Below are 26,123 nucleotides of genomic sequence, written 5' to 3'. Positions count from 1 at the left end.
CTTGTCCTGCTGCAATATTTATATCCAGCCTCTGTTCCTCACAAAGTTTGGAATTTTCTGCATAATCAAATTACACTAAAATTGTGCTTCAGAATTTAAGCTTTCTCTTTAAGACCAGCTAGGAAAAAAAAAGGCAGTGGCAACTAAGCCTTTATCTGGCTTGAAGGTAAGAAAAAAAAATCCAAAGTAGTTTTACAGATTAGGGTGATACAGATAATGATTTAAGAATTTTACAAGCCTGTTACAACATATAGGTAGTGATGTGGATTTGCAGTTCTTTCTTACCTTATCAATACATCTGTTTAATTCCTCACTCAGGGCTTCTTTCTCTTTCTGCAGTTTTTCATTTTTAGTAATTAAGCTCGAAACTTCAGTTTGAAGGTCAGAGAGATCAGGACATCTGGGCAACTGTGGAAAACAAACCCCTCACAGCTGTATTTCTGTGCCATTTCTGAATTTTGCATGCAAGTGTTACACAAAGCTTTCCCTTCGCCTCCAGGCCAAGCATCCCACTCTGGATCAAGTGGAAGAGAGGAGCATACTGCAATTTGATACAAATGACCATACAAATATCATTCATGTGATCCAAGGCACCCTTCCTGCAACAGCAAGGCTAAGGATTCCTAATTGCCCTGGGATCCCTTGGATTTGCTTTAGGGCTCGTCTTTCTCTGCCTCTTCTGTGACAGGGTTAAAAATACTGCTCACTTCTGATCCTTTTCCCATTTGACACAGTGCTTTAGCTTAACACTCTGCCTTCTCCTGTGCTGTTGTCTCTGCTCACTCAATCTTCTGTCTTTAATTACACTCAAACCACAATCCACTCTTTACTGAATAGGCCTCATCTGCTTTTGCTTTTTAAGACCATTATCAATCCTAAGCATTGAGTGCTTTATATGGTAAAGAAAATTACTTCGTGGAACCCTAATCAGGAGAGCTAACTCATTTGTAGCCTTCATTATCTATGTTTATTAGCATATATTTACAGCCAATTGAACCATGCTTATACAGGCGATAACCAAGCCCTCCAGGAAATTATCCTCGGAAGTTGTGAGAGGTCAAAGTCTCCAGATGGGTTTAGCAATAAGAATTCTCTCTGAGAGGACATGCTGGAAGAGACCAGTCCTTAAATGGAGCTGTATGGGTATCACCAGTTACACAGGAAGACGTTCCCCTGCCTATCCCGTCTGCACGAACTAGAAAAGCCCTGTCTAGTCCTTGATTAAAGCTTTAAATCTTTGTCTTCATTGTCAAAGTCTATCTTTGTAGATCCACTACTCTGGAAGACCTTTTCGCAAAGGCTAAGCGAAACCAACCTTATTAGAACAATTGTGCATTGTACCCAGAGACTCTTTCAAGAGGATTTATATTCCCTTCCGGTTATGACCTTTCTTTAAAAAAAAAACCAACAAAAACTATCTCCAAGTTGAGCAAGAGAATACAAAGACAGCCAGCATTATCTGATGGCACTCAATAGGATGCCATACCTGTTTTGTCTTCTCAAGTTCCTGCTTGAGGATGTGGTTCTCCTGCTCCAATATATGAGCTTGAACCTTCATTTTTGACAGCTCCATCTCCAAGGAAGACACCATATTTGATGACTGCAAAAAATAAAAGGCTCAGATTTCAACTGAGGAGACACGCAGGGCAACAAAGGTTAACCAGAGGATGCTGCAGCCAGTGATACGGATTAGAGCTGGGATGGCACTGGACTGAACAGGCATGCTGGAAAATGCAGGTAAATATTTAGCATCACTAAGCTCCATTTTCAAGACAAACCTGCAGACTTCTACCTCCCGGCTTTTGGCTGCTGCCATGCTTTCCTTCCACCCTCACTACCGCATACCTGTATGTTTGTGCCTAGTACTTAGGGAAGTTTAGCTTTGAAAGCCACGCACAGCTCGAGAAAGGCATGCTAATTCCATAGCACCTGTGTAATCCTAAAAATTCAATTGTTTCATACCACGAGAGACAGCATAATCCCGTACCTTTACTTTGGAGTTTTCCAGTTCCTCTTTCAGTACCAGTCTCTCCTTTTCCCATTCCTCCAGGGTACATTTTCCTGCTTCCCTTTCCTTTTGCTTGAGTACCCTTGCTAGCTGTTGATTAAGATCCTGCACATCTGCTTGATTTTTGGAGTTCCTCTGGCTAAGTTCTGTATTTTCAGAGTCCAGCTGCTGGTTCCTGGTCTTCAGATCTGCTACCTGAATTGGGACAGCAGTGTCAGTTATGACTATTTCCACAATGGAGAGCAGATTTTAAAAACATTTCCTTTCTATTTAGATGATCCAAAAGCTGACAAGTGTCACTCCAATTCAATGGCTCAGCCAAGACAACAGAATCACAAAATGGTGACTCAGAGCACTGGGACATGGCAGTTAACTGTACTCTGTATAACAGTCATGACCCCTGTAGCACTTTCTTTATTTCCTTAAAGCATATTTAACATGTTCCATGCCTTCATTTTAAGACAAAAATCAACTGTAAGAGTAGGAATCCTCCTGATGGCCTGTTGTGTGCATGGTCAGCCTCACAAACTGTTAATTCCTCATAATTGGCCTCAATCATATCAATTATGATATCAGTCATCTGGCACACCACTCTGTTCCTCCTTCCCTTTGCCATGCTGATGTATATTTTGAGGGTTATGCTGGTGAGCTAGTAGATTATTCTGAGCAAGCAGAAATTTTACTGAGCAATACTAAGAGGGATGTGAATGTAAGAGCTACTTAAACCTTCTACTTTGCCTAGCATAAGAAACCACCCTTAAAATAAAAGTAGCAGTCTCATGGATATAACCAAAGGGTCACAGCTGGCAGCATTCCTAGACCCAGCTAGCTGGGAAGTAAGTAGAGACTGAGTCACATAACCTCTGTTTCCCATGGGCTACTGCAGAGCATTACCCACAAAGGCTACAAAAGAAAGATTTTAACTTTATATTTCCATTAAATAAACTTTCCAAGTTGACTATGGAAAGTGATCTCAGGTCAGATAATTACAGTAACATTGTGACTGTCACCTGATCAGGTCAAACAAGCCTCATATTGGTCCCAAAGAGTTAAAGGAAAACAATTATCAAAAAGTTTAAATGTATATAATGGTCATTTTCTACTGCCTCTGTGACCATCTAAGGCACAGCTTTTATACAGTGATGATTTCTACAGAGAAGGTTATGGGCTCGGTCCATATACCTGCTTTTTCAAGTTGTCAACCATCTTCTGTACAGCCACTTTCTCCTTTCTCACAGCCTCTATCTTTTGCCTAAGGAAAAATGAAAGCTCGTTAACATTAGGGTCACTTCTTAATATACAGGCCTACAAGAACAGGCTGGTTTCTGACATCACCAGAAAGGGTAATTCTGGATATTTATTTATTGCTTAACATCACTGTTTTGCACAGCCTCGTCAAGTGCTCAATTCCTCAGGGTACCCCATGTAGATCTTTCCTGGAAGGGAAGAATACTCCCAGTGTCATGGATGGTTATCTACTTGCAAAAGACCAAATCACTGAAATACTTTGTCACACTGTACCTCTTCCTGCCTTTTTTAAGGCTACACCAGCCCAACAAGCTCTACCTTTGCTGAAGCAAGAAGAATTGCCTCAGGTCAGCTCATAAGTAGGTCCTGCATTTGTATGCATTACTGGGTCATCTGAACTCCTACAGTTAAGCCACTGCTTTGGCTCTAGGAACGGGCAGGACAAGCTTGGGCAGGTGAACAGGATGAGGAATAGACTGTCAGCCAGCTGGATTTCCAACAGCACCATGAAATAAGCCTATTTCAAACTTTGTAGAATATCTAACACGTGTAGGAGCTTTGAGAGAAGGGATGTAACCATCGTGTCTGCACTGCAGCGAGAGCCTGAAGGCATACATGTGGTATGTGCCCCACTGAATTCTTACCGCATTTCTTCTCGGGACCCATTTAGCTCCCTCAGTTTCAGGCTGGAAGCGCTACCTTCCTCGTTTAATAAAGTCACTTCGTTTTTCAGAATAGCATTTTCTTCTCTGAGCTTCTCCGCTTCACATCTGTGACAGAGATGAGACAAGTGAAAACTGTTTCTGTATATCGTCCAGGCCCACAGGGAGAAAAATTACTAAAAGCCTAAGCTCCCTGTAATATTTCAAAACAAAGCTACAATTGACTTATTTTATGTGTGAAGGGTATATGGATTTCACATTTCATTTACTAAGAGTGCTCCCCAGAGCACTGAAAAAGGGGCTTTTTGTGCATGTTTTTGTACAGCTAAAGTTATTTAAAATCTAAGATACCTAATAAAAGTTTCACACTAATATTATAGTATACCTTTCAGTCCTTAAGTTACAAATAACATAACTCTAAACAGCTTAACACCACAATATGCAGATTGCTAGGAGAGTGAGCTGTGTCCCCAGCTGTTTCTAGAGTCTGTATGCTGGGAACAGCAGCGTTGGAAAGTGCCTTTTCTGTCCTGAGGCGGCTAAAGAAATAACTTAGCCATGGTGTAATACCTGAAAGAACAGTTTCCTGCAGGAAGCTGGTGCTGAACAATAATTAAACCAGCTGTAGCTACTTTACGGCCTCCAAAAAAATTCTTGCTGAAATACAGCAGTTAAAAACATGTAGATAAAATCTATTATATTCTCTGTGTTAGAATGGTATTTACCACATCACCTGTTGGATTCCTAACACTAAGTGCTCCTGCTGGGAAAAAAATTACCATAATTCTCTAGCATTAACTTAAACATTGAGGAAAATAAAAGCACTTTTAGCATTCTAACTAACATTCAGTACTAGAAGGGAGCAAACTGAGTGAAGGAGTGATATTAGTAAAAGCTAAAAGCATTCTGGAAGTGTTACCATAGTATTTTGGACATAAAAATACAGGGGTTTCTGATGTGCCATAAACTACACACTGCAAAGGTGACTACATCCACAGACAGAACAGCTGGCAGGTTGCTCCTGTTTTACCACTCATGTTAGGTCATGGTCAGAGAGGAGTAAGTCACACACATTGATTTCAACCGTCGTTATCCACGATTAAACAGCCTGCTGGCTAGTAGTTAGAGTCCAAGGCACCGGTTTCTAACCAAAGTTAAACTACAGTGGTTAATGCAGCAACCGTACGGCAGGCAGGCAGGCAGGCGGCTACGAAGCGATGAGTGGGACGCTAGGTTAGTTTCTAAGCAGCACGTTTGATTACTGTGGGGCCGGCACGTTTCCCACAAAGTTTTGCAAGTGTACGTTACCTCAGGAGATCAACTTTTTGCTGCAGCTCAGTGCACGTGCTTTGTAAGCCCTGCGTCACTGTTTTCCTCTCCTCTCTCTCTTCGTGAGAATGCATGTTGGTTGGGCTAACCAGAGCAGCAGCTTTCTCCTTCAGCTTTCTGTTGGGCTCCTGCAGCTCCCTCTTTTCCAATGACATTTCTTTCACCAGGCTGTCACTTGGGGCATGTTTGTCTTGCTGACCTGTAAATGCGGTGGCATGTTTTTCCAGCTTCCCAAGCTGGCATCGCAGCCTTAACTGGTCACTGTGTGCATCTATGTTTCCTTGCGTGTCTTGTTCTTGGACATCTTCCAATTCTTTAACTTTTTGGAGGAGCTGTGTGTTTTTCTCTCTGAGCTTAATACTTTCCAGTTGGCTTTCTTCTAGCTCGCAGTGAAGGCTTCTCAGCTTACGCAGGTTGTTTTCTAGCACTTTATTTTTTTCAACTAACTTTACCATTTCAGATTTCAGATCCTCATTTTCTACCTGAATTTCTTCTTGTAGTGACAGAAGTTTAGCCTGTGCCATCAATCTGTCTTCTAACTCTGTGACCCTTTTCCAAAGCTGAGCTATTACGCTTTTTAGGTCACCATTTGTTGACCCAGGAGCATGATCAAGCAGGAGAGAGGCTTCACTCAGTTCTTCAGCCTTCTCAAGCTCAACCTGCAGCTTCAAAGCATCAGAAACAAACCCTTTAGTTTTGGGAGCTATTCTATGATTTAGCAGATGAACTTTCTGCTGTTTAACATCATTGTGTAGCATTTTTGGTCTGGGAACTCTCTCAAGCTTTTTCTCGATGTCTCTCCTTTTTTGCAGCAGAGGCACTCGAGAAAGCAGCTCTTGATTCTTGTCACAATCCTGATTGCCATCAGCTTCCAGTGCTGCTTTACTTCCTTGTGTCTGACACACCTGCACCTCGAGTGCACGGCCGCCTGCTCTGGCTTTAACATGTGCTTTCTCCAAATCTGAATCAATCTCACTCATTTCTTCCAGGTCTATAGTATCAGCCTCCAAAAGCGGAAGGACATTTGAATCTGTTCCCTTGTCTGCATCTTCACAGTCGCTGGGCAACCCTTCAAAAATGGGATCCATTTCATCTGGCAGCTGAGATGGGGCTGAGCTGGAGTCGGAGCAGCCAGGACTAGGAGGCTGCACGGGCTCCCGCTCTGCAGCTTGCAACCTGTGCTGCAGCCTGGTGATCTCAGCGGCCATTCTGACATTTTCCTTCACAGCTTGCTCGTGCACTTTCTGCAGATTTAAGAGGACATCTGCATCATCTCCCAGAGGTGCCATACCAGAGAAAGAAGCAATTTTGCTCTTTGCTTTGGCATACTCGTTTTCCAGGACCCTATAATGATTTTGTAGTGCGGAAAAATTATGGGTCTCCCATTGCAATTTCTGTATTTTCCCTTGAAGGTCTGAGATTTCCAAACTCATCTCAGCCTTTTCTGTTTCTGCTCTTACACAAATGTCTTTGTTTAAACTCTCCAAAGTAAGAAGTTTGGAATTGAGGTCTTCTTTCTCCTGCTTATATTCACTGTCAAGCCTCTCCAGCTTTTGCCTAACCAGCTTCCCATTTTCCTCCACCACAGATATACGCTCTTCTTTGTTCTTTAGCTCTTTCTCATGGTCATTTTGGAGTTGTATTATTTTATCATTCAGCTTTTTCTCCTGCTTCTCAGCAGCATTCCTCAGGTCTCTCAGCTCCTTCTGAAGCTGCTCTCTCTCGCACACAAGCTTGTTCACTTCTTCCTTGAAGTTTTTCTCCAGGAGATCTTTCTCCTGGGTCAGGGCAGAAGAAACTGCCTTTTCATTTGCCAGACTTTCCTTCAGTTGCTCGTGGGCTTCAGCAACCTCCTGAGCAATTTCATCCTTTTCAAACTCCCACTGAGATTTCTCCTCTCTTTGCTGTTCAGCAAGTTCATGCAGCTCTCGCTGGTAACGTCCTTCCAGATTTTGGATCGTTTCTTCATATTTGTTCACAAGTATTTGTGTGTCGACAGAAAACTGAGTTTCTGCATGAGATGCTCTTCTGTTATAGTCACTTTCCATTTTTTTCCTAAACATGGTTAACATAATATATTACTAAAATCTGGGCTAACTCAAAGAGATTCAAATGGCTTTTTAGGCTGAATAAAACAAGCTGAAAATTAGTTTTTCATTGAGTTTTAGATTTGACAGGTGTTTCCAAGAGCCAAAGTTAAATTTGAGGCAATTTGTTGAAACTTCAAAAATAAAAATCTAATTGCCTTGGAAAATTGTAACTCATGAACTGTCCTCAGAAAAGGCTTCATGTACAATATATGCTCTTCTATACTTGTGATCAGATTTGTGGGGGCAGATGTTCTTACCCCCATCTCTCCCTGTCACCCCAGGATGGTTTCAGTTCTGTTGACACTCGAATCTTGGCTAAAAGCATTTACCATCCATCCCTTTACTTCTTCAGAAAAGTAGTCTGAAAACCCAAATGCTTTAAAAGAACAAAGCAGGGATTTGTAAAGCACAGGGATCCTGAACAGAGCTCAAATTAATCATGTCTGGTTATGCTTTAACACTATTGTTGCCTCTGGGTGAGCTAAAAATCAATAAAAATATCTGCTTGAGAGAGGTCAGAAGAAAAAGCTCCTGAATAGCAGCCCAGCGTTCTGGAATAAACCAGGTAACAGCACTGTACAGTTAGTACACTTGAATTAAGCATTGGGAGTCATTTCGGCACTAGGTTCACCTTGGTCACCACGCCAAGCCATCAGGGTCAGCGTACACCCCTTCCGTCCCCGCCAGCGGTGACACTCACCTTTCCTCCTCCAGGTCATGCTCGTGCTTCCTCAGCAGCTCTTGTTGGAGCTCTTCCTTCTCCAGGGCATGCACCTCTGCCATCCTTTTCAGCTGCTCGTGAAAGCCACGTTCCAGCTCTCCCTTCTCTTCCTGCAGTGTCTGCACTAAAACTCTCATTTTTTCTTCCACCCAGACACCATTTTGAATCAGTTCTTCCCGTTCTTGACTAAACTTCTCGTTTACCTGCTCCAGTCTGGCTCTTACATCTTCTTCGTGCTCCTGCCTCAATAGTTCTTGCAGATTGGCTTTTTCCTCATCGAAACGCATCTGTAATTTGTTTTTCTCATCATTGTATTTACAGTCAAGCTTTTCTTGCTGTTCTCTGAGCTCTGCTGCCTCTCCTTGCAGTTCTGCAATTTGATTTTTAAGGCCAGTTATTTGCTTTTCCATGACATGCATCTCTTCAGTGTACTTCTTCCTCATATCCTCTTGTTCCTTTTCACAGTGGATTTTTGTCTCATCTAGCTGCTTTTCGTAATGGCTCACCTACACAAAGGAAAACAGATTGGAATGGTTCATCTTCTATGGAACGTTCTACAGAGATGTTTTCTCAGCATTTCTGTATTCTATATTTCCATATATTCTATAGAATATTTTGATTTACACATTAGCATCTTATATTGATTTCCCCTGCAAGGAATGCTAAAGTGCTCAGCTTAATTTCTTACTGGGATAAAAATTATTATTATGCAGAAGCCAGTGGAATTCATGCTTTTCCATTAAGAGAATTTGTGAAAAGCAAAGCCACTAACAACTTTTAAGTCCCAAGTCAGTTTTGCAAATTACAAGTGGGCTCTTTTTTTATTTCACTGATTACTTTTTCAAAATCTTCCCCAAATTAAGAGGCAGATGAGGCCTTTCTCTTTAAAAAGGTTGTGGGAGTTTTTTGTTTGTTTGCTTGCTTGTTGTTGGGTTTTTTTGGTTTTTTTTTTTTTACACAAGCAACATTGTGTCAGTTAAGGAAAAAGTAATGATTTGGGGATGATATTTTATCAGTCCCCTTTTCCCACTCCTATCCCAGCTTTGTCACAGTTTCAGCATACCTGTGTTATGCCATATGTGAAGTGAATAGATTATAGTTCTGGATGATAATTATATAGCCATCCCTCATCTGGAGGTGGGCACTGGGCTGACAGTTGCAGTGGAAAGTGGAAGCCTGGCCTGGCCAGCTCCACCCCAGTGCACCTCACCTGCAGAGTGAGGTACAGTAGGTTTGTCTTGGCAACACTGCCCCCGACGCAGACATGGGCTGGCCGTGGGAGCTCATGGAGATATTTCTGCACATGTGGCAAGATTAATCTGCAGATGGACACCCTGAAAACGGGGAGCTGACTGCCCATTTTCAGTGGCACAGATATAACAGCAGAGTTTCCATACTCCCACAGCACAGATTGTGTTTCAACACCACCAGACCTCACAAGCGTAGCATTTAGCACTGCAGACTCCTGCCAGCAGCCTTCCTACCCCACAATTATCCCATGCCAGCGGGAATGAAGTGGCTAATTCAGATGCAGCAGGCTCTCAAGACAGTAGATGTAATACTGCCTCAGAAAGGCTCGCTGCTCTCTTGTTAGCTGTGGGGTGGCATGCGGATCTACTGCAGCGTTCATTCAGCCCTCTACATTGCACAGCAACATGCAGAAGGAGCAGGGAAGGTAGATAGCTCAGATTCACAGAAAGGTTATAGTTTGACCAGGAATTAAAAAGTCCTTCTTCAAGACCATTCCACCTGTATGAAGAGGCTGGAAAAGTTGTAAAGTTTCATTTAATAGCTTACTGTGTCTTCAAGCTCCTGTTTGAGGTGATGTAGATCCCTGTGATGTTGCTCCTTCATTTGTTCAATAGCCATTTCTGCCTCTATGCTCATATTTAATGGGTTGCAGTCTTCTGAACCAAGTCCTGTAAAAATAGTAATTATATACATATTCCTGAAGCCCAAAGAGATACATTCTCAACAGAATTATTTCATCAATTTAGATTTGTTTAGGCAGCTACTTGCAGCTCTCCAATTTCCCATCACACACAGAGACAAGAAACTGCAAGCATGAATTTCAGCTTTGAATGTAGTACAGCAGCCATATTCCACTTAATGTTAAATAGCAAAATGGAGGTGGTGGTTGAATCTTGCTGGGAAGGTTTGGGAAAGTTTTTGCATAATTGCCTGTAAGATGTTATCATAAATACCTACAGCACAGAAGTTGGTCATACAGGAGATGACCTTTACCTTGGTCAGGCTCAATTCCACTATTGCCATGACTTTTCATATCAATGTCGAACTCTTCTGACAGCGAATTTTTCAGCGAAGGCCTGAGCACTTTGCCTTGGGCACGGTACTCCTCCAGCTCCGAGTGCAGCTCATCTATCTGGTCCTGCAGCTCCTGAAAGTGGGGGAAAAAGATGCCTGAGTGAAAGCAGCCAAGGCAGCTGAGCATCTGTACATCACCACACTCCCACGATGAGACATTTAGGAGGGAATTAGTAGGTAAAGACTTGTCAATAATCCTGCCATCATGCCACAATTAGTCATCCTCCTATTAGCAAATCAACACCCCTTCTCCAGGTTCCAACCTGTGCAAGTGACAGATGCGTTTCTTACTAAAAGAGCAGAAGTTTCTTGAGAGCCTGTATATATTCTACATCTAAAGTATATTGTGCTCCAGGACCTTCCATTTTATTCCTTCTTCCTACAACCTTTTTTTTTAAACAACAGCTTAGGAACATTTTCAAACAGTTGAGAAATACCTCTTCAAACACCATCTACTTGCAAAATCAAATCAGAAGCAAAAGATCAAATTAGGAAGGAGATACCCTCATTACTGCATTTACCATCTGGTACTTCTGCCCACTTGCCAGAGGAATATCCCGAGTGTTTGTGCCAAATGTCATGCGCTCAGCTCAATGAACAGTGTTTATTGGGGAAAATGAATCCCTGAATCTGTAAACACACAATTCTACACATTTGGAAGGTTCAGAGAGTGAACCGATTCATATCTGCCAGTACTCAAAAAAAAAGAAAATCAACTGCTTATTCAAGCAACGTCTTATCAAGAAGTATCAATTAATAAATATTTCTAGACATCTTTGCGTTTAAACTGCAACTTCTTAAGAGACCTAGTGTGCTGTTTCAGATCAGACAGCCTTTTGCCAAGGTAGTCTGTTGTTGAATGAAAAGAATCATGCAGAACAGATGAGCTGTAACCATCGTAGTCATCAGAAAGTAGATATGTAAATAGATACTTGCAGGCCCACTTTAAAGAAGTATTTCAGCCATACAAGATCTGGGGAGGAGAAGACAAGCTTCACATTTTCAGTTTCATTTTAAGGAAATGCTACTGTTTTGGAAACCACCAAGACTCAGATATATCTTATTTCTCTGTAAGTTCCTGCAACTCTGAATTCAAGTTAGGGCAAACTTTATTTCATAAATCAAAAAACCACTAGTGCGCAACTGCGCACGATGTAGAGCTCAGGAACAAAGGAGGCTCCACAGATCAAATCCCAGCCCACCCTTGGGGCACCTCACCCTCTTAGCTCGGCCAGTTACTTCTGCAGCAAGAGCTTTCCACCCCCCAAGAGCTTGGATTAATGTGAAAAAGCCATTATGTAGGAAAAAACCCAGCAGCATTATATTGCTGCTCTGCGCTGCTGGTTGCAGCAAGGCTGTTCTGGGTGAGCACGGGCACACGGGTGCCAGCTCTCCACTTACTCTGCACTGCCGCTCGTACTCGCTTCTCATCTGCGCCAGTCTCTCCTCCTGCAGGAAAAACTCCGCACTGCTGGGATCCAGGTCACCAAACTGAAATGGCATGAACGGGATCCAGTTACTCTTCCACCAAACAGCCCTGCTCATCACAGCCTGGGTGCCTTTCACAAGCAGTCCTGCAGCCCACACCCTCTCCCCTCTTTTATTTTATTTTAAATACAGAAGCTCTGCTTCCCTGCTGGTAGGGGACGATGAGCAACCTCCTTAAATACTAGCTGCTATCTCACCATAGCTCTCATGTTCACTTTGATTGCAGATTGCAGCTTTCTAGCTTAGCATATGCACATCTTGGTTTGATAAATAACCCCATCTTTAAAAAATTCTGGAAAACGGATGCTGGGTGAGAATACCAGTATGAGAGCCTTTGTCTATAGATGCACACACACTGAAATGCCTTTGGAGACGCTGATATTCTGATGAGTTTATTGTAATACAACCACGATCACCTCAATTTTCACTTAAGTTTAGCAGAGATGCCACTTCACACCCAACACCTCGTGTATCATCTCCCCTAGAAAGGACCTGCACATTGAGTCTAGCCAAAACTATGTTCTGGGGAAAAAAAAAAAATCCCTGCAGATCTGCTGGATGATTGCTTCACTGTAAGGCTCCCTACTGTTGATTGGTATAAAACTACAGCTAAGGTGGAGTATCATTAATTTCCTTAACTGGAAGTCAGCCAGGCAGTCCATGTCAACAAGGGAGGCCGTGCCTTGGTCACATCTGGATAGGAACCCCAAGAGCCTCTGGATATTAGTTAAATTGGCATCTTGCGTGTAGTAACTGAAAAGCAATTTAATTCTGGACGCATACTGGGAAGAGGAGGATTTACCTTCTCAGCCAAGACGTTTTCCAAGTTCCTCTGCAGTTTGCTGGCCAAGCTTTCATACTCGGCCAGTTTTTCTCCTGTTTCCAATAGCTCGCTTTCCAGGCGGCTGTTTTCCTGGAGAAAAAAAAAAAAAACCAAAAACACCACCCCAAGAGCCTTAGCATTTGGAGAAAGAAAACATTAGCACGTGGTGACTCAGAAAAGTCATCTCCCAGTCAAATCAGAGCGTGACACTGCTACAGGCTTCAGCGGACGATAAGAATTGTGAATCCATGCACACACAACCCCTCTTGCCACAGCAAAACAGCAAGCGTGAACAAACCCTGTGCTCCGCTGCTCCTCTCGCCCTTCAGGTCACTGCTTCGGGAGCAGTATTTTACAATTTTCCTGATGCTCACAGGACAGCCACCCCCTTCAAAAGCTGCTCGCCCAAACATCTGTAAGGCTGTATTAGCTCCCTCTGACTGTCAGCACTTTTGATGTCGTTTGTAAGACAACACCATTACCATTTTATTTTTTTTTTTAAACTAAGCAAAAGTTAATTAAATAGTAAGGCAGCGGTCAGATAAAGCATTGTGTCTTAAGTGTTTTCTGAAAAAAAAATATAGGAAAAGGATGTGAATCTGTGGAGTCACAGGTGAGTGATACCATTGCATTAGGCAGCAGATAAATTGTCAAAAGGCATAACAGCAAGCTTGCCTTAGAGGGTTTTTTTTGTTTTGTTTTTAAAGCAATATTTTAAACTTTGTCAAGACATATTATCTCCTGGCTGGACAGTCAAGCAGCCAGCAAGGAAGACAGCCCATCTGATAGCCATACAAATGCACACTCTGCACTTGATGGCAGCAGAGATTTGAACTGGAGCCTTATGAATCCAAGGAGTAACCTATCAAGGTGACCCAAAAAACAATTATCAGGGATATGCCTCTATCTTGCTGCTGAAATTACTTTCAGCTAGCTCAACACACCCTGTAACACATCCTCTCAACAAGGACTATGCTGCAAGCCTCGCTCCCCACTTCTGGGCATCCTTGCCTTTTGGGGGAAACACACAGCTGCACTTAGACCCCGTTACCTTCAGGGAAAGGGCCAGGCGGTCCCGGATGTAGTTCTCATCAGTTTTCAGCTTTTCTATCTCCTGCTCCAGGTCCAGCCGCTGTTTATTAGCCTGCTGCAGGATTTGCTCCCGCTCTCGCCGGAGCTCGTTCTTCAGAGCTGCAATTCGTTCCTTGTACTCCTCGTCCAGCTTCCTATGAAGGCAACAGAGGTAAGAAGAGCTCATAAGAAGAACCAGGTGGCAAATACTGCTGCGAGTGAAACACGGTGGTAATCAGCAGGTGTGAAGCCACTACCCCCATCACCAAGTCCCTCCAATGCTGCGGCAGCGATGCTGAAGAGGAGGGGAGGGGTGAACCGGGACGCCTTACCTGAGGTTGTACTCGTTCCGGCGCTCAATCGCAGCGTGGTGGTCATCCACTTCGGAGGCCATCAGGGATTTCAGCTTTTCAGCTTTTTCCAAGTCTGACCGCAGCTTCTCTTTCTCTCTGGCCACTTGGTCAACCCTCTCCCTAGGGTAAACACAGCCGACCTGGATTAGGTCACCCCTCCCAGCTCCCGCAAAGGTGGTATTTGCAAGAGGCTCATCAGAGAAGAGCAGCTCAGAAAGGTCTGCAAGGGTCTTGACTGCATTTAGTCATGAGATATGAACTTGCACACATAGCTCTGGCCATGTCTTGATATCCCCACAGGTCCTCAGACCTCAACACTTGAGCTCCTCAGCTGTGGTCTAGCCCCCTGAATTGCAGCGCTATGCCATTTTGCCAGGCCACTTTCTGCCCCATTTACTTGTTCTTGTAATTTTATTACCTTTACCACTTCATCCTTATGCTACATCCAATCTGGTTTTGATCACAAGTTTGTAAGATCTGCTACACTGAGCAGCTTTCTTGATGGGAACTTGACAACCGATCTCTCCACTGAGTGAATGTAAAAAGGTATTTTGACATGTTGATGCAAACAAACAGTGGGAAGCCTCATGTTGTGAGGTTTCATACAAGTAAAATGGGCAGCTTGCAAGCACAAGCAGTAAGCCAACAGGTAACAGGACACGTGCAGTCTTAATGACCAGCAAAAGTCATCTATGGCATTGCATGGAGGTGGATGCATGAGCTGATAAATATTTAAACTATTCCAAGATTTACAGTACAAAAAAACACCACTAACAACTGGAGCTTGTGCCCGTGGCAGATGGATGCAACAGTTACACAACAGGAAGGAGTCAATGCAAAACAGAGGGTGCAATCCTTAGAGCTGGGGTCTCCAGAGTGAGGTGGACAAGATAATCCACTGGTTTGTGGGAAGAAATAGTTGAGCTTCAGTTGTGTGTAATTTATAAATTGATACACTTACATACAGGGAAATGTTTCTCCTCTCCTACACTCTCTGAGAAGCCTGCACAGCAAGTCCAGCGCTAAGTCAAACTGTGTTGACTTTCAAATGAAAAAAAGTGGGGGTGAGTGATGGTTTTGTACCTCACCCACACGGCAAAACCTACGTAACGCTACTGCAAGAAATCAGTTAGGATTAAAGGTACTGCCTATGAGATTGCATCAGCCTCTGTCTTGAGTTTTGCATTCCTCAGCCATCAGTGACCATTGCAGATTCCAGCGACCATTTCCAGACTGCAGAGCAGGGCTGGGAACAGCCTGCTGCTTTGATTTAAAAAAATAAAAAAGTATATTTTTCTGCAATACATGGGTTTGAGTGTTTTTCCCATGCAAAATGGGAGAGTTGAAAGTTTCTAACCAAGCTCACAGAGAATCTAGCCTTCCAGTGAAATGGCAGCACCACACCGATGCCCCTCGGAGAAGTGCTATGAACCACCATTAATCAACTGCTAATTAAACTCCTGCTTGGCCAAACGCAGAGAACTGAGAGGAGAGGCAAAGCCAGTGATCCTGGTGACTTACAGCAAGTGTCTGATCTCCGTTTTGAAACTCGCCAGGGCTGCCTGGTGGACTCCATTCTTGGTTATTAAAAGCTCGTTTTCTAGCGCCAGCGTCAGCTCCGTCAAGTTCACCTTCCCATCCAAGCTGAAATCCAAAGCCTGCAAAACAACACATCGTTAGAGCAGAACGAGCTTCCCTGCCCTGCAGCAGCCTGCAGACATTTGTACATGAAGTGACAGAATAAGATGAAGGCTCAGAAAAGATCTTTGCTTGCTGATTAATCTGTCACAAATGCCTTTGGGGCAATAAACCAGACATCTCTGCCACCTTCCTGTTTTAAAGAGCTGCTGCCAGCTATGGAGATGGAGAGTGTCCTAGTTGTGCTGCAAGACCAACAGGAGATTAAGCCCATGACTGATTAAAAGTACCAGTTCTCTACAGGACTCAACTACGCTGGCCATTTTACATATTATTGTAGAATTATAGAATGGTTGTGTTGGAGGAGGCCTTAAAGATCATCTACTTCCAACCCAATACTCAAAAGCTGAAAGAAATTGGTTGAAGATATTCATGTTAATTCATGTTAATTCAGAAAGGCCATTGAATGACTCGAGCGTGTCCAGAGAAGGGCAACGGAGCTGGTGCAGGGTCTGGAGCACAGGTCTGATGGGGAGCGGCTGAGGGAACTGGGGGGGTTTAGTCTGGAGAAGAGGAGGCTCAGGGGAGACCTCATCGCCCTCTACAACTCCCTGAAAGGAGGGTGCAGAGAGGGGGGATGAGTCTCCTGAGCCAAGGAACAAGCGCCAGGACAAGAGGGAATGGCCTCAAGCTGCGCCAGGGCAGGGTCAGACTGGCTCTTAGGAAGGATTTCTTTGCAGAAGGGGTTGTTGGGCGTTGGAATGGGCTGCCCAGGGCAGGGGGGGAGTCCCCATCCCTGGAGGGGTTGAAGAGTCGGGTTGACCCAGCGCTGAGGGATCTGGTGGAGTTGGGAACGGTCAGTGTGAGGTTCATGGTTGGACTGGAGGAGCTTCAAGGGCTTTTCCAACCAAGATGATTCTGGGATTCTGTAAACAAAACCAGCTCTTGCAACAGAGACAACACAGAGGAAGCCTTGTAGGAGGTATTTGATAGCAAACATCCCACCTCTTTGAAAATAAATTATCAGCAACTGCTTGTAATTTCCTCCAAGCTAACTCTGCAGGAGCAGAAAGCTGAGCACAGAAGGGCTGAAACCCTGCAAACACTGGAGAAACCGCCCTGGTGACACCGGTCACAAGGCCAATGGAAAGCAACAAGCAGAAGAGAAGGTAAAAGTGTACCATGCAAGTCTGGTGAAAACAGTACCACATTATCAAACTGGCCTGCACGAGCCCAGGCTACACGTGGGTTTTAAAGCCGGAGCAATGGCAGAGTTTATTACAACCCGGATGTTCAATATCCACGCGGACATTAAATGCCAAGAGAAATCATCGCTGCTGGGAACTCAGCGACGGTCTCAGAACAGACATATGAAATTATTTTCTCCCGCCCACACCTTCTAGTGAGATGGACAGGGATGGGGTTCACTTCAGGTATCTGATTTGCAACCCCCATTACCCTTTTGCTCTGTATAATAAAAGACTAATTACTGGGCAGGGTTTCAAGAGCTGTCCTCCAACTCAGCGCAAGCAATAATTCAGGTCATCCCAGTGCTAAAAGGTTTACAGGTACAGCTATTCAGTGAGGTAAAGGAATTAAATTGCTTTCTACAAATATAGGTGACCTCTTTGAGCGAAGCTGGAAGTCACGTTATATTTTTGTCATTAACTTCTAGCTCTCTGGGATGCACCACCATTTCAATCAAGGAAATTATTGAGTTTCCCAGAATGCTTAGACTCTTGTTACTAGCACTGGGAATTTTAAAGGGGAAAAATAAAGTAATCCAGCTATAGTCCAGCATTCCACACTGGCGGGGGGGGGAAGAAAAAAAAAAAAGAAAAAAGGCAAATAAAGGGGGTGAGATGGAGCGGCTGGTTACCTTCAGGATCTCCTGGCTGTTCTCTATGCCCTCCTGGTGCCAGCAGTCGAGGACATCCTCCACGCAGCCGTAGCCCATCCCATCGTCCAGGCTGGAGAAGAGGCAGAAGCCGACGGTGCTGGGCATGGCCGAGGGGGTGGTCGTGCGCCTCCCGCTTTCATCGAAGGACTGCCGAGAGAGGGGAGAGGCTGCGGCGGGGCACGGGCAGAGCCAGGCATCTGGCCACCCCGCGACAAGAAAGGCTTATAAATGTCATTTTGCTAACGGTACTTTGGAGATTAAGGATTAAGGTCTGCTTTTCCTCACTGCCAAGCAAATATGCAGCAGGAGCGCTGCTGCTGACCTCACGGCACCGCAGCACAACCAGGCGCTTCGGATTTAAAATAAATCCGCGGAGGGAGAGTTTCAGAGCTGTTTCGATGCTCTAAAACTGTTTTCCACTGTCCATTTTTGGTTTCAGGTGTCACCTCCCCTAAAAAGGCTGCAGGGAGCATATACACAGGTGCTTTTGCTATAGCCCTCAGCTTCCAGGCAAGGATAGGGAGTAGATTTCAAACTCTTGTCTCTAATTTATTTATTTTTTTGAGAGAGATGTGGGACCTGGATGCCCACAGCCTACTCCAGGCCACCGCTTCCCCCTGCATCCAGTTTATACCATTTACTTGCTGCACTTCACTTGTAAGAGCCATCTTCAAGCCACATAACTTTAAAGGGGAGGCATCTCCCCTTTACCATGAGGGTGTTTTCTGCTTTATCCCCCCACCCCAACACACCCAGAGGAAGTCTGCAGCACTTCACCCCATCGCTCTCACTCGGGGGGAGGCAGCCACATCCATGGTGCTGCTGTGGGAATCCCTGACTCTGCTTTGGCCAGGGGTGACCGTCACAGCTGCCCCACCACAGGGACAAATGGGGAGGAAGAGGAGGAGACAGGCAAGGTGGGGTTTGCTCAGGATTTCTCCCCCTCCTCCTGCTTTTAGCCCAGGATCCACCTCAGTTTCTCACCTGCATGGAGAGATGTCGTTTCAGCTGTCTGTATGGAGTAGACGCTGAGGGGGTCAGTGACTTTCCATTTTTAAACAAGCCGTAGAAGAAGTCCTCTATGCTCATGGTGCCATCTTGCTCCAGGTTATGAAGCACCTCTTCAAGCACCTGCAAGCAGCAGAGGATAGAAATCACATCTGCTATTGCCAAAAACATCGCGGTAACAATTTGGCACAGCAGAAAGCATCCTATTCCCAAGGCTCTACAAAAAAAAAAAATCAAAGCAACACTGGTATGGCAACCTTCATATAGAAAATTGCAGAGCCACATACACTACAAAAATCCTGCCTGTAAAAGTGTGTAAGCTCCTGGTCATCTTGGAGCCTCCATCTTTGCGAGGCAGCATGAAAAAAAAAAATCCACCTTGTTTCATTCTGCTCTCGAGACAGGGTGACCTCAGGAATTCAGTGCAAGGTAGTGAGACAGATGCCAAAACCCCAGCACCTTGTGAAGTGACCAGGCAGAAAAACCCAGTAAGACACCGCAAGGTTAAAATAAATCAGTTTTATGCTTCAGGGCAGTCTGCTTTCAAAAAAGCAAGACCAACCTTATTAGGATCAGAGATGTTAAGATTAGGCCCTCACTATTTCTTTGTCTACAGTTTATTTTCTTCCCCATTTTCAGCCTTAATATCCTGAAAACATTTTGTTGCAAATGCTGCAAAGAAATACCTCCTCGGAAACACGCTTTATGAAGGAAATGATTAAAAGCCATGTTATTTTAAGATGCAAAACAGTCTTATTTTTTTATAAAACTAAATCCTAAATTGACAAGAGACTTTTTTGCTAAAGAAATAATTTTCTTGCAGAGGACAGAAGCTGCCTGCAGGCTTTCTCAAAGTCAAAAGCAACCATCTATGAATATTTTAACCCATATTTACTGTCTAGCTAGAAGAATTCTGGGATTAAGGAGACATGCTTGGAATTTAGGATATGTTTTTAAATTCCAGTTTACTCTGCGATTGCATGAGAAGACACGCACGCTACAGTGTCAGGAAGGCTGGCAGCTGCCTTCTACTAAAGCAGCCTCCCACGTCTGATGGTTCAACACAAACTCACTCGCTGGAAGCCCACGAGCTGGAGCCGAAAACCACCTTCCAAGCAGCGACCTGTTAACCAGCACTTGTGCTTTAGGCTTGAGATCAACTGCAGGACAGACTTCGTGGGGGCCACTCTGAAACCCAGGTGTACACTCTGGTGCAAGTGGGTCCGTACGTAGCCACTCACCTCCCCGGCCGCTGTTTGGAGCCCGTACTGCTCACAAATGGAGATGAGTTTTTTCCGGTTCAGGTGGCCGTCCCTGGTGATGCCAAGGTGCTCGCAGACCTCCTGCAGTTTCTCCTCTATCCAGTCCGGGGTGGGCAGCGAGGTGCTGGGGGAAGCATTCAGGTCATCTGGGTTCCAGAAACGGAGCTGCCCTGGAAATGGGGGGGAAAACTGCTCTGGTTTCTGCCCATCCACTGCATACAAGTGACCATCAGAAGACCTGGGGGTTCTGCATGTCATGGGGGAGTCTCTCCTTCCTCATCAGACCCCATGGGACCATTTCTCTTGCCTCGTCATGCACAGAGCACACTTGTAATTTTGAGGTGCAGCTACTGGCACCAGCAAGGCTATTGGATTTTATCAGAAGGAGCAGGTCCTGCTCAGCATTCAACTCATGTGCCACTCGTGTGCAGGCACAGGGTGAGCTGTGGCCAGGAGGATCTCTTGGGATGTGGATGACTCCGATGGCTGGTAGCCAGGGGAAGCACAGCCCTGCCACCTCAGCTGCTGGCATAGATGGAGAAGGGACCCCTCCTCTTCAGGGCAGTTATGGGATCAAGGGAGAGGACTGAGCAAGTTGTAGATCCATATATACCTTGACCAGGTCTACAACTTCAGTGGTTGCCTGTCTCCATAAATGTCACCCCCCCCAAGATGGAGCTGCCTAAACTCCCATCCCCTTTAAATGTAAACTGTAGTGTATGTTTTGATCTAAGTAGTTCCAAACACCCCTTCAGGGGAAGAAAAAAAAAACCCCAATAGCCTTCAGCTGAACACATTTCCTCTACCTCTAGCAAATGCCTGGAGTGCAGTCTCACCCAGCTGGAAATGCTCCCAGAGCCACCAGACACAAACCAGTCAGAGCTTGCTCAGCTGCAAGGCCACCTCCTTGCATCCGCTACCTCATCCTGGGGCCAGAAAAGCAGCTTTTGGAGAAAAAATTTGGTCCCTTTGGATGGGGTAGGGGTTAGAGAGCAGCTGAAATACAGACGAGGTGTTGAAGCAATTCAAAGCTGCACGGCTTAGTTATAAACAGATCTTTGTGTGCTGCGGGTTAGTGCCAAAGCCTGCCGTCACCCTGAGGGTCACCCCGCTCTCCCTTACAGGATAATTAAGAAACATTTAATGACTGGGCCGTGCTGACATCTAGTGCCTACCGTGCTCCACTACATCCAGCAGCCCCCAGGGCAGGAGCAGGGACCAGGAGCAGGGACCAGCTGCTGCTCTGTGGTTACTGGAGCAGCAGGGCAGCCTCTGCACCGGGCAGGAGGGAGAAAAGAGGGCAAAAAGGGTAAGGCACAAGACTATGCCCTCCAAAGAGCCCTGTTTTAGCTTTCACTCCCAGCTCAGGGCTTGCTTGTCCCATGTGCCCCTTCCCAAAGCTCTCCACCACGCCAGGCTGGGACTGTTCAGCACACCCAGACTGCCTGAGACCATCTTAGTGTGCTTCTCTGATTCATCTTCAAAGCTGAAAAGAGAATAAGCACATACAAGTGCTGCTGTTTGCTCTTACCCTCGGCCTCGTACTCCTCGCTGTCTCGCGTCTTCCAGTGCTGGGGAGAAAACAAAAGGTTCTTGAGTTATTACTATTGCAAGACATCACCCATATGAAAGAGACTCTGCAATCAGCATCAAACGAGCTACAGGGCTCCAGCAATGCTGCCAGGCTTTCATCTCCCCACTCCCCGCGGGCTGGGCTGGCAATCCACGGCTCTTTGATGCTGCCTTTTTCTGGCACACAAGGTTCTTCGGTGGGGATAAGCCGCAGCTGCAGCAAAAGATGCCTAAAGCCCTGCAAATGACCCATGAGAAGTGACAGATCAGAGTCCAGCAGGTTGATGGGGAGGGAGGGAGAGATTTGTCCTCCAAGCAAACCGTGCTGCTTGTCTTAGAGATATTGATGGTTGATATGATGAGGATGCAGGGAAGATCATGGGCTGCATACAGCCACCACCCAAATCTGGGTTATCTTTCACAGAATCATTCAGGTTGGAAAAGGCCCTTGGGATCATTGAGTCCAACCCTCAGCCCCACTCTACAAAGTTCTCCCCTACACCACATCCCCCAACATCTCATCTAAACGACCCTTAAACACATCCAGGGATGGTGAATTTTGCTGGTCTTAAGCCATCCCACTTCCTCTGTGGCAATACCAGATCAGCTCAGGCAGCACCAGGAAAAGGGCAGAAGTCGGTTGTTTAAAAAGATTTCCCCATGTACTACACGTTGTCTTGTGTCTACCACCCTTGTACCAGTGGAGGGTATTTACTCGCACGCGATGCTCAGCAATATTAACTTCTGGTTTAGCAGCAGCATCGGCAGATGTTACTTCTCCACCGTTACAAGTGGATACTTCTCCACGCACGTGACTGATGGATTTGAAGTCAAAGTCACCCAGGACATAAAGAGGCTCTAAATCATCATATAAAAGTTCAATACATCTCATTCAGATTACAGCTAAAAGCCATTAATCTACAACGTTACCATGGAAACTGGATTAGGTCACTGGACTTTTTTTAGCTCTGCCACTTGCTCCTGTTTCATCTGTTGGTCCAGGCAAGAGCCGTTGGCTGCTGTGCAGCATCTCGATGTACCCCCCTGCTTTCAGGGCCAGACACAGGGCAGGAATTGGGGAGACCCTCGGATGGAGAGGGGAGCTTAAGCTTTGCTTTCCCAGGCAGGCTTCTGGCAGAAATCAGCCTGCCAGAGGCAGGAGGTCACAGGCAGATCTGGAACCTGAGGCTCGGCTGGACATTCTGGACAAAGCCAAGAATGTACATAATATCGCACTAGAAAGCTGAGGATTTTAGCCCAAACAAGTGCTGTTCTGCTAGTACCACCATCAAGGCGTTAACGTGGCAGATTCCTGGTTTGCCTGATAAACCATCAGGGTGAGCACACAAAAAGCAGGAGCTGGAGCAACAGGTACCGTGAAATTACTGTCTGCAAAGGCAGAAAACAGCCTTTGTTTTAAGTCAGCATGGCCTTAAGGCAGAAAACAACCCAAAAATGAATGAGTTGACACCGTTCCAGCCCACAAGTGCCTGCAACGGTCAACTGGGTGCTGAGAGAAGGTCTCTTGGGTGCCAGGCAGAGCTACCACCCTGCGGTTGCTCATCCTTGTCCTTGGTGGGGGGGCAAACTGAGGCGAAACCAGGCAGTGATGCTCAGAAGGGGGGGTCCACTGCTGTGTCCAAGTCTTTTTGTGTAAGCAACGTATATGTTTTTATATAGAATCAGATCTAAACCATTTAGCACCAGACCCTCTCACTTCAAGGACTTGCCTCAAAACCAAGAGCCCCAAACCACAGCACACACAAACTCCATAAATATCAACAACTGAAGAGCCTGAATATAGGGAGGGGGGTGTCTGTGGGCTGGTAACCCACTGCCACCAACCCCAGGGAGCTCGTGTGACCTCCCTCCCCGTGCCGGGGCCCCGCTGTGGAGGGCAAGGGGGTCCCTTTGTGCGGCGGGGGCTCAGGGTCAGCCACCGCCGGTGGGAGGACAAAGGGGGGCCGGCGCATCCCGATGTCAGGCACGGCATTGTTTCCCCGGCCCCGGCGGTGCTACAGCTGGATGCGGGTCACACAGACATCGGCGGGCTGCGTGCGGGAGCGGGGATCCCAGGAATGCATTATTATTATTTGGGCAGGCGCGTGCTTGGCCGGGCCGAGGAGCAGATGGCCGTGGCTTTCAATGCTTGCCGCCCTCCAGCTCGGGGCCCGGGCGAGCATCTGCAGCCTATGTCGTTTGCTCGCGGTGGCCTCTCCCCATAAAAAGGCAGCAACCTCTCCCCCTCACCCCCCGCCATCTGCTTCAGCAAGACAGATCTTTGTTCTCCATCAGAATATATTGCTAATTAAAATGACGATCAGGAGCGCACGCTGAGCCCGTTCTGCTTTGCACGCGGCAAGGTGAGCCTTCGCACCAACGCTAACGGTTCCCACTTCTCCCTCCCTGCGTGCTTGCCCAGAGATCAGCTCCCTGGTCTGAGCAGCCAGAGCAGAGACTCCTAAAAGATGGCAAATCTCCACACCCTGCTTTCCCAGTTGCCTTCAGCTGCAAAGCACCAGAGTCACATCAATAATGCACTTCTGCTGGGAGCAAGCGCTATCCTGAGCTATTATCTGCAGATCCTGGCTTTACAGGACAGTTGCACTTCAGGAGCCTCACATTTGTACATCGAGGACCTGAAGACAAAGTTTCAGCCTGATCCTCCAAGAAGGTTTTGCTCTGAGAGGCCGTGCCATGCTGGAAACTGCTCTATGCAGAAGCAAGCAAGGGATGTCTGGGGAGCAAGTGGCTTCAGCGGGCACTGAAGGGACAGAACTAGGACATAACAGCTGTTTCTACAACCTACAAGTAGAAGGAACCTTTCCTGGAGCAGAGACAGCAGCTGGGGGAGATGACAGATGCCCTGTGCTGAGGTTTGGAAGTCAGCATGGCCTTAAGACTAGCCATGTCTGACCCAGGGGTGCACTACTGGGAACCCATGAGCCAAAGGGTGCTGCTGCCCTACCACCAGCTCAGGGTTGGTATCCCATGGCCACCAAACCTGCTGCCCATCCCAACCCTGCACCACCACCACAGGTCATCATCAGGTGTAACGCAAGGCAAAGGGGAAATGAAAGCAAGGACACAGCAATTCCCAACCCACCAAGACCCATCATCTGTATCAAGAGCTCAGGACAAACAAGCTCAAGTGGCAGCCAGGGCCATCAAATCATGGGATGGTTTGGGTTGGAATGGACCTTAAAGATACTCCAGTCCCAACCCCCTGCCACGGGCAGGGACACCTTCCACTAGACCAGGTTGCCCAAAGCCCCGTCCAACCTGGCCTTGAACCCTTCCAGGGAGGGGGCAGCCACAGCTTCTCTGGGCAACCTGTGCCAGGGCCTCACCACCCTCACAGGGAAGAATTTCTTCCTTACATCTAATCTAAATCTCCCCTCTTTCAGTTTAAAACTGTTACCCCTTGTCCTATCCCTACACCCCTGATCAAGAGTCCCTCCCCGCTTTCCTGTAGCCCCTTTCAGTCCTGGGAGGCCGCTCTAAGGTCTCCCCGGAGCCTTCTCTTCTCCAGCTGAACCCCCCCAACTCTCTCGGCCTGTCCTCACAGGGGGGTGCTCCAGCCCCCCAAGCATCTTCGTGGCCTCCTCTGGCCCCGCTCGAGCAGGTCCGTGTCCTTCTGATGTTGGTGCCCCCAGAGCTGGACCCAGCACTGCAGCTCAGGTGCGCAACTTTAACCACTACAAGCTTTCACACTGCAATTCTAGATGCTTTCATGGCTGCAGCTCCATTAGCACCGCATCCATAAAGCTGCCAGAGCCACTTGTTTCTCATCACCCATTAGCCTGGTAGCATCTGTGGGGACAAACTCATGCAGTCAGAGGGAACCTCAGGATCCCTACACCACCCTCTGCTCACAGCAGGGTCAATGCTGAATTCAGACCCAGCTAGTCATGACTTTGTCCAGTGGCACCTGGAAAGCCACTGGGAATGGAGGTCACAGAGCCTCTCTGGGCAGCCCTCCAGCCTCTCCTCTCATGTTTACAGAGATGAGAAGGGGAAGGAAACTTCTCAGACAGAGCCTGAGACCTTTTAATTGGCATCAGTTGAAAGAAAGCACCAATTAAGCCACACTGCCCCAGTTCTCAAGCCAACAAAACACCCTGGGCTGGAGGCAGGCTTGTGGAGCTCAGGCAGCAGCGTGTCTATATGTGCAACAGGAGAAAACTGGGCAAAGGCTGCTAGTTGTGCCAAGCCCCAAGAAGTCAGGGCATCAGGAGTCTCCAACACCACCCAGCATTTCAGCCCCGGGACCCCCCCAGTACCTTCAAGCAACTCATTTCTATGCATACCAGGAGGATCTGCTTTTAGAGACAAGATAGTAATGCTGATAAAGTTGGAAAGCAGGGCTTTTACAAACTTAGCCTGGTTTTACTCAGGTTGCAAGAGAATTAACCATCCCATCCACCCCAAAAGGTGCAACAAGAGTTCACACCGGGAGACTGGGCCAACAGGGAGCACAGCTACATACCAGTGGAGTTAATTGACTGACTTTGTTAATGGACTAGTCTTTTACACCTCCTTGACAGCTAGAACAGAGGGAGTAAGATTAGAGTAGCCTCTTCCATCAAGGGCATCACCTCCCTGGGGGTTATGGGCAGATTAAC

The 26,123-nt window shown here is 46.3% G+C and overlaps 1 protein-coding gene across 1 annotated transcript in view; it reads right to left on the bottom strand.

The window, feature by feature from the left end:
• NIN (ninein) overlaps positions 1-26,123 on the bottom strand; it is a 64,755-nt gene that overhangs the window by 17,400 nt on the left and 21,232 nt on the right. The window contains exons 5-22 of the mRNA XM_074821159.1: positions 21,458-21,497; positions 19,906-20,096; positions 18,641-18,787; positions 17,636-17,803; positions 15,640-15,776; positions 14,098-14,238; positions 13,746-13,920; positions 12,674-12,784; positions 11,785-11,874; positions 10,303-10,456; positions 9,856-9,977; positions 8,038-8,564; positions 5,227-7,302; positions 3,901-4,026; positions 3,191-3,260; positions 1,988-2,203; positions 1,487-1,600; positions 286-408 (exon numbers count right to left, since the gene is read on the bottom strand). Of these exons, the coding sequence (XP_074677260.1) occupies positions 286-408; positions 1,487-1,600; positions 1,988-2,203; positions 3,191-3,260; positions 3,901-4,026; positions 5,227-7,302; positions 8,038-8,564; positions 9,856-9,977; positions 10,303-10,456; positions 11,785-11,874; positions 12,674-12,784; positions 13,746-13,920; positions 14,098-14,238; positions 15,640-15,776; positions 17,636-17,803; positions 18,641-18,787; positions 19,906-20,096; positions 21,458-21,497 (4,728 nt within the window). The remainder of the gene's footprint in view (positions 1-285; positions 409-1,486; positions 1,601-1,987; positions 2,204-3,190; positions 3,261-3,900; positions 4,027-5,226; positions 7,303-8,037; positions 8,565-9,855; positions 9,978-10,302; positions 10,457-11,784; positions 11,875-12,673; positions 12,785-13,745; positions 13,921-14,097; positions 14,239-15,639; positions 15,777-17,635; positions 17,804-18,640; positions 18,788-19,905; positions 20,097-21,457; positions 21,498-26,123) is intronic.

This window comes from Strix aluco, chromosome 4, assembly GCF_031877795.1.
Source record: "Strix aluco isolate bStrAlu1 chromosome 4, bStrAlu1.hap1, whole genome shotgun sequence".
NCBI classification, from domain to species: domain Eukaryota; kingdom Metazoa; phylum Chordata; class Aves; order Strigiformes; family Strigidae; genus Strix; species Strix aluco.
This window is presented reverse-complemented; position numbering and strand designations above follow the sequence as displayed.